Source organism: Lipotes vexillifer, unplaced genomic scaffold (assembly GCF_000442215.2).
Source record: "Lipotes vexillifer unplaced genomic scaffold, Lipotes_vexillifer_v1.1 scaffold1235, whole genome shotgun sequence".
Classification (NCBI taxonomy): domain Eukaryota; kingdom Metazoa; phylum Chordata; class Mammalia; order Artiodactyla; family Lipotidae; genus Lipotes; species Lipotes vexillifer.
The window spans coordinates 993,063-1,001,388 of NW_006775530.1; the positions used below are offsets into that span (position 1 = coordinate 993,063).

Sequence of the window (8,326 nt, forward strand, 5' to 3'; positions counted from 1 at the left end):
CCTGATAACTCTAGTAAATGAGAACTATTCCTAGAACTTTCTTCAGAGAGCAGAGAGAACATCAAAGTCAGTGTTACCTTTTCTTTCAGATCTGGGGACTGTGCTAACCTTGACATTTTATATAGCTATTATACTATTTTAAATGTTTTCAGATATATACTCCTTCATAATTAGGATAAGAAAGCTGAGTTCTCCAGTACCACAAAATCAGCAATCTTACTGCTGCTATGTCCTAATGATGATATCTGGCAATGCTTAGCAAAGCCCAGGTAGCTGTTCCATGGTCTCATCACCCTGCCCATTGTAGGATGCATCACTGAGCCAGCACTGAATTAGAGTTGCTGACGGATTCCACTCTGCTGCCACAGAGGGAGAGGGCCAGGGCCAGGATCCTGCATGGGCTCACACAGCTCAAAGCAATGTGCCATGATGTTTGTGCTAAAGAGCGAGCTGGCTTCACTGACAAAGTGTACTCTTTTAACAAGCTGGCTCTCCAGGATTTGTCTTCCTTAAAGAGATCTGCCAACTAAAAAAGATACCACACTAAGGAAACCCACCTCAAAAATTATTCTTCAATATTAGATAGATGATCTCCCTGGAATGGCAGTGATATCCAGTCATTCAAACTAATAAAGCTCCACTAACCCTAACCAAAGGCACATTTGGTAAGCAATAAAAAATGGCTTAGGCTAAAATGAGGATTTTCTTTTAAAATAAATCTTATCCCCTGGCTCCTACCAAAGATAAAATCAGAAAATCCTAAAACAAGCAAAACTTTTCTTTCAAAGCAGTGGTTTCCAACTTGTTTTTCAAGTTGGTCACTACTAGAAAGGGAGTGGAAGGCAAGGTAAATCAAATCTTGCAAGTTCTAAGTCTTAAAGTTAGCACTTATGAGTGGCAAAGCTTGTGATGCACTGGGAAGTGATGGTCAGGGTGGGATGCAGGGAGAGCCATGACAGATGAAGAAACCTTTGGTGATGCAATTCAAGGACTTCCTAGGGTAGAAGGAGTAAGTGAAGACAGTAAAATCTAACAAAATGTATAAACTATATGGAGTGACCAAGAAGCACGGACTGCTGCAAACTAGCACCTGGTTAGAGATAGTTGTCCTAAGCAAAAGATCAAGGCTAAGCCTGAAACAAATTCTATTGGAAGAAGAAGAAAAAGAAAAAAAAAGAAACTATTAGATGTTTGATTATGTCCAAAAAGAAAAAGAATGAGCCACCCTTCTTATCAAGGGAAATAAACCTAATTACTTAGAAACCACATTAGGAAACTAGACAATAAATCAACAGCCTTATTTTGGAGATTACTAGAGTCCTAGAATTTCTGGCAAGGTAGTTTGAAAAAGGCAAGCTCTTCTTTAAACATGGTTACAGTTCAGCAGTGATTTGTAGGTCCTTGTCAAGGCACTGTGCTGGAGGAGAGAGCAAAGAGCTTTCTTTATGTGCTTTTTTTTTTTTTTTTTTTTTGAGGTGGAAATACTTCTTGTGACATTCAAGGCTCTTTACTGATTTTTTTGCTGCTCATACAAGCAGTCCCATGCGAGTGACTTTGGCCGACAAGAATGTGTGCAACACAAATACTATCGGCTTCGGACAGGAGTGCAGGTCCATGGTCTGTGGAGAAAGGACATTAATTATCACTGCTATATACAGATGCTTTAATAAACAAACATGCAAAATAAACAAATTTGGACACGATGTTCTACTTTTTAAAAAGAACTTGGATAATGGATGTGCCAGATTTATGGCAACTCTTCGGAACTTAGAGCCGCAAATGGAAGTGTACTCTGAAGTAAGGTTATTCTATGTCAAAATTAAACACCAGTGTGAAATTTCACATCCACAATTAGGACACTATTGGTGGTGTACTAGATTTCACCATGCTACGTAGGAAGATGTAAAGGAAAGAGGAATATCCTATATGGAAACCACTGACTGTAAGTATATTCCCCAGGGGGAATCACAGTGAATTCAGCTGAAGTGTGACCATCTATGTGTATGATTTTTGATACCCCTTATCGGTTTGTGGTGGGAATGACAACCCTTGAAGCTAGTTGGGAGGGCTAGTTATACCTTTCTAAGCACAGGTCTCTAATTTGGACAGCTGACATCAGATGAACAGGCTTTTGAAGTCCATGGCTATCCATAGTTTCCTAAAGGTTCATCATTTAAAATAAGATTTCTAGGGCTTCCCTGGTGGCGCAGTGGTTGAGAGTCTGCCTGCCGATGCAGGGGACGCGGGTTCGTGCCCCGATCCGGGAAGATCCCACATGCCGCGCAGCGCCCAGGTCCGTGAGCCATGGCCGCTGAGCCTGCGCGTCCGGAGCCTGTGCTCCGCAACAGGAGAGGCCGCAACAGTGAGAGGCCCGCGTACCGCAAAAAAAAATTAAATAAATAAAATAAAATAAAATAAAATAAGATTTCTAGCCACAGTTTTCTCATTTGGAGTTTGAACTTCATTATCCCTAAGATCTGTTTCAGTTCTAAAATTTCAAGATTCTGTTTTTCAAATTTACACCTATCATGACTGTGTCAATGGACATAAGATTTCACGTATAAGACAAGACTTGAACTACTGGCTCAATATTGATAAGAGAGAAAAGGCATGACTTTGACTTCTTTATCATGATTTCTGATTTCTGAAGTTCACTTGACACACTTCTCTAGTTCTCCAAGGGGACTCATGAATTCCTGTTGATATTTCCTTTAAAGGACAAGGAAGTCAAAAAAGATGATGGCGGGCTTCCCTGGTGGGGGAATGGCCATGGCCGCTGAGCCTGCGCGTCCGGAGCCTGTGCTGCGCAACGGGAGAGGCCACAACAGTGAGAGGCCAGTGTACCACAAAAAAAAAAAAAAAAAGATGATGGCTGTATGTACATATCTCCATATCTTTTTTTTCTGATCAGCAGAATTTCTGTAGCAACTGTCACTTTATTACTTTTAACTCTTATCCCAACAAACTGCTGATAATATCAATGGATAGAATTTATTTATTAAAGTTTGCCAGCTTTAGTATTTTGTACCTTATATTTGTTAAAAGCCTGTTTCTTAAAACGGCTATTTTTCTTTCTAAAATTCAAACAAAACTTTTAAAAAAGGGAATGATTTCCTAATGTGGGAAAAAAAAACCCCAGTGAAACCCCAAAACCAAACCCGTGCATCTTTGAAACCTGAAGAAGAATTTCCTGGCTCCAAATGGAATATCAGTCTGTAAGCCCATAATTTTCTATAGAAGAGGTAAGAAGCAATAGGAAGAAAGAGAATACCTATTAGAATAAACATGTTTTTCAGAAACACGCTTACCAGTTCTCCCTCAGGACCACCAAAATCCAGATACAGATTTCTGATGCCATCATCAGCAGACATTTTCAGCCTTTCGAAGGGGTAGCGGTACAATATGCTGCTGGAACCTCCATTTTCCCTGGAGATAGTGAACCCACTTTCATAGTGGACAGTGAGTCTTACCTCTTGGCCATTTAATGTGCAGCCTATTGAAGACAAGAAAAAACATCATTAATAAAGTTACTACTTCAGTTAGAAAGTGATAAAGGCTTCTCCTGACTTCTAAAAAGGGAAAAGAATTTTCTTGAGAATGTGTGATACCTAACCTATTTGGAACATCCTGAAGTGAGTTTTGTTTTGGTCACTCAAGTCAACATCTTGATTGAGATGAGGAAGAATTTCCATAACTTTCCTTGATATCTGATCTGATTCAGTTCAATTCAGTGAGTACCAAGTGAATACTTGTGCTGACAGTAGGCTGTATATGGTACTGGAAAAGTAAGAGGTATGGTCCCTGCTCTCAACACCTCACAAACGACAGGCATAGACATGAAATCCCTAACTGCTTAAGGTAGATGGTATAGAACATGACTGAACACCAAACTGAATAAGGCCAAAGTCAAGGAAAGGTTTCCTGGAGATGGGACTTGAGAAAGGCCCTAAAAAACGCTCACATTTGATAGGTAGTGAGAAGTAAGAATAAGGTTTCAAGTGGGCAAGAAGGATGAACAACCAAAGGAGAAACAGCAGAGGCAACTTTCAGGGCAGTAACATGGATTGGTTGGTATTTGAGAAGTCACACTGTCAGTCCTATCAAAGATAAAATTCAAAAGATATATCTGAATTGATGGGACCAAAAAAACCGATCATCAAGACTGGCAAATGTCTTCTGTCAAGACTGGTGAAGTCCCTGTTTCACTAACACTTGAGCAGTTTTGTTGTCAGTACAGAGGCTACAAGTGAAAGGCCCTCTGCGACATGGGAATTAACATAGTCCTCTGAGAGCTGAGTTTACAATCACCTAAAGGACCAGAGTCGAGTGAGGCTTGGTCACTGTGAACAGGAAGAATGGCTCCCAAACAAGCAAGTCCTCATACTCAGACCAATGTATCCTTGCGCTGGACATGAAAAACACTCAATTAGTCAAGGCAGCTGGCATGTTCAAGAAATAAGGAAAAGGAATAACAAATATTGGCAGTGTCCCTTTTCAGCACTACTCGAATAGGAGAGTTCTGAACAGTGAACTTTGAATATTAATTACCTTCAGAGAAGGAACCTGGTGGGGGGGGGGACATGGATAAAATTAACTACCTGTGGAAGTAATCTAATGCAATAATCTCTAAATGACTGGCTGAGGGGTTTGGAAGAAGAACAAAAAGATCCCAATCAAGGCAACCAGGGTACAGTTTTCAAGAGAATTTTATTCTATTAATATCCCTGAAGCTATAACTTAGTAGGGTATTGAGGTCTGATGATAAGAGAGGGGTCAGTTCTAGTCTAGAAAAGAAATGCTCAAAGAATGAGGTCCACCCAAGTCCTTACAGCACTGGCTGGAGAAGGTCCAGTGCAGGCGGGGGAGGATTTCAGCCTGCATGTGTGTCCCTAGTGGAGCGAGATCTGGCAATCAAAGGCAGCCAGCAAAGGCAAGCCATTAATCCTCAACAAGCTTTTTGTATAAGAGATTTCTTAAATGTTCTGCTTAGGATTGTTTCCCCTCAGGAGGGAAGGAAAGGAAAGGAAAGGACAGCAAATGTCAGTGTCTGTGTGTATTACTTTAAAAAAACAGAATACTGTTTAAGATTACCTCAACCTTGAAAAGGAGAAGTAAAGGTCATACTGAGTATGTTTAGGTTTATAACTCAGTTTGTCGAAAACTTATAATACCAGATAATTTTGAATGAGCATATGAACTGGCCATAAAAATGTTGTGCCTAATAGTCTTAGTTAAATGGCTTCTCCCCGAGTAGTAATAAAACAGTTGAGGCAATGTGATTGCCTCACCCTCAGAGGGTCTCAGGAGTAATGAACCAAAGAGAAATAAGCCTCTGACTCTGATTTTAATGGGGGGGAGCCTGTGCTCCGCAATGGGAGAGGCCACAACAGTGAGAGGCCCGCATACCGCAAAAAAAAAACAAAAACAACAACAACAACAACCGAACCTCTGTTAAGAAAAGTAGGGATCTGGGGCATCAGAGGCTGTTCTCATTCCCTATTCCCTACCCCCAACTCCAACATGATGATTCTATCAGGACAGGACAAGCCATGAAAACCAGCAGCTCTGCTGCTTGGAGGGTGATGGCTTAATTTGGTGTCCAGAGTATTGTTGGAAACAAATGATCTTAGAAAATAAGTGGTAAACGATCACTGAAAATTAATATTACAGCTGGCTGAGACTGCAGCACTGGTTGGGGCAAGCAATAGAGCAGTCAGAAATTTAAGTGAGACCCAGGGAACAGTCGTAGTAGACCTTGATAAGCTCTCACGTATCCTTGGTGGTCTGGAAGGTGTGCCCATTTCCAAGGTTATGCACTGGCTGAATGTGAGGCCTTGCATATACAGAAAATAAAAGTTACAGCAGACTTAACTGAACTTTAAATGTGTTGCTCAAGTCATACACAGATACTCAGCAAAGGGTAAAGCCAAACTAGGCTCAAGATATTTAAGTACAACCTGTTACCAACCATTAGCTGACCACTAAACTATGCTGACAATCCCTAGGAAGTCAGGCTTAAAATTAAAAACAAGAATTAAAAGAAAAAAAAAACTGAGACACATCAGTGGCAGGGGAAACAGACTCTACAGACTTAGTCCAGGCAAGTTACCAAACAGCCAACAAACAACAGTAGCAGCAACAACCGCTGGTGAGGGGGAAGATCAGAATCGAGAGTTGCTATATTATCTAAAACAGAGGTCAGCAAACTATAGCCCATGGCCCAGTTATGGCCCATTGCCTGTTTCTTTTACATAAAGGTTTTTTGGAAGACATCTATGCTCATTCATTTACATATTGCCTATGTCTGCTTTCCCACTACAACAGCAGAGTTAGTTAGTTACAATAGAGACCACAGAGCTTGCAAAGCCTAAAGTATTTACTGTATGGTCCTTTATAGAAAACATGTGTTGGTCCCTGATCTAAAATGTTCAGTTTTCAACAAAAAAGTATGAGACATACAAATAAATAGGAAAGGGAGGCCTATATACAGAAAGAGGACACACTTAATAGAAATTGGCTCTGAGGGGGCCTAAATGTTAGACTTAACAAAGATTTCAAGGCAGCTGTTATAAATATGTTCAAAGAACTGAAAAAATAAACAAGTTTTTAAATTAAAGTATGACAACAACTCAATAGAGAATATCAATCAAAAGATAGAGATTATAAAACAAAACAAATGCCAGAGTTGAAAGGCACAGTAACTGAAATGAAAATTCACCAAGGGATTCAACAGCAGATTTGAGACTGCAGAAAAAAAGAATTAGTGACCTTGAAGATATATCAATAGAGATTATCCAATCTAAAGAAAAGAAAGGAAAAACGATGAAGAAAAATAAACACATACTAACATATGTGTAAGGGGAGCAGAGAGAGAGAGAGAGAGAGAGAGAGAGAAGGGCAGGCACCTATGAGAAGTGGCCCTATTCTGATGGGACAGAATCTGGGCCTCATTAACAAAGCTCTGAGCTGGTCTACATGGCTTATTATAACCATCCTGATGTCTTTTTTAAAAAAAATAAATTTATTTATTTATTTATTATTTTTGGCTGTGTTGGGTCTTTGTTGCTGCGTGCGGGCTTTCACTAGTTGCGGCGAGTGGGGGCTACTCTTTGTTGCGGTGTGAGGGCTTCTCATTGTGGTGGCTTCTCTTGTTGTAGAGCACGGGCTCTAGGCACGCAGGCTTCAGTAGTTGTGGCACACGGGCTCAGTAGCTGTGGCTCGTGGGCTCTAGAGCGCAGCCTCAGTAGTTGTGGCACACGGGTTTAGTTGTTCCGCGGCATGTGGGATCTTCCCGGGCCAGGGATCGAACCCGTGTCCACTGCATTGGCAGGCGGATTCTTAACCACTGTGCCACCAGGGAAGTCCCCATCCTGATGTCTTGATTCAACTAAAATCCTTTTGGAGGGCTACAAATCCATTATCCACCTCAATTTAGAGATAAGAAGTGGTAAGAAATTTGTTTTTTTGGCTGCACCTCATGTCATGCACCAGGGATTGAACCCACGCCCCCTGTAGTGGGAGCACAGAGTCCTAACCACTGGACCACCAGGGAATTCCCAATGGTAAGAAATTTAATATACTAATTTTATTGACAGGGTAGTTGTTAGAAATATTAAAAAACACACAACAGCAGCATCCAAGGACAATCATAGGACATCAAATATTGAAGCTTAAAAGAGAGGAAGAAACTACAGTTTTTGAGGTAATCAAGGGAGGGAGATAAACAGTCAGCACTCAGAAGTGGGTGCTTTGTGCTCCTTGTGTCGGGTACATCGTGGATTGATGGTGGGCAGAGCTGATGATAAGGGAAGCAACTTCATGAGCCTGCACTCAGAATAATCTGAAAACATACATGAAGACTAACTGTCCAGTAGAATTGTGAATTACGTTTTAGTTTTTTTGGTTTGTTCATTAATTCATCATTCATATTTTTAAAAAATTCTCTGCTCTCATAAGGCAGCAGAGAAGACAGACAGGTAATCACAACCAATCTATACTTGAAAAAAAATGATTTTGAGGACTTATTATGTGTCAGACACTGTGTTAGGTGCAGGGAGATACAGAGCTGAACAAAAGATGGTTCCTGTTTAGACAAGTGAGAAAGAAAAGGAAATATGGATACAGCAGAATGAAGTAAGTGCTATAATAGAGAAGTGGACAAAATACTGTGGGAGGATAGAGGAGGGGGAAGTAGATAAACTCTGGGGAATTGGAAAAGGCTTAATAGAGGTACTATTTCAGTTAGGTTTAATAAAAAGTACTTTGGGGCTTCCCTGGTGGTGCAATGGTTGAGAGTCCGCCTGCCGATGCAGGGGATACGGGTTCG

General features: G+C 40.8%; 1 protein-coding gene and 1 pseudogene across 2 annotated transcripts in view; one reads left to right on the forward strand and one right to left on the reverse strand.

Annotated features, from left to right (window-relative positions):
* Positions 1–1,526: 1,526 nt before the first annotated feature.
* Positions 1,527–8,326, reverse strand: part of SNTB2 (syntrophin beta 2) — a 101,846-nt gene continuing 95,046 nt past the window's right edge. The window contains exons 6-7 of the mRNA XM_007449951.1: positions 3,309–3,493; positions 1,527–1,619 (exon numbers count right to left, since the gene is read on the reverse strand). Coding sequence (XP_007450013.1) covers positions 1,527–1,619; positions 3,309–3,493 — 278 coding nt within the window. The remainder of the gene's footprint in view (positions 1,620–3,308; positions 3,494–8,326) is intronic.
* LOC103076879 (ferritin heavy chain pseudogene) overlaps positions 4,356–8,326 on the forward strand; it is a 7,727-nt pseudogene continuing 3,756 nt past the window's right edge. Inside the window, exon 1 of the transcript XR_456944.1 lies at positions 4,356–4,394. The product of XR_456944.1 is annotated as a ferritin heavy chain pseudogene (transcript). The remainder of the gene's footprint in view (positions 4,395–8,326) is intronic.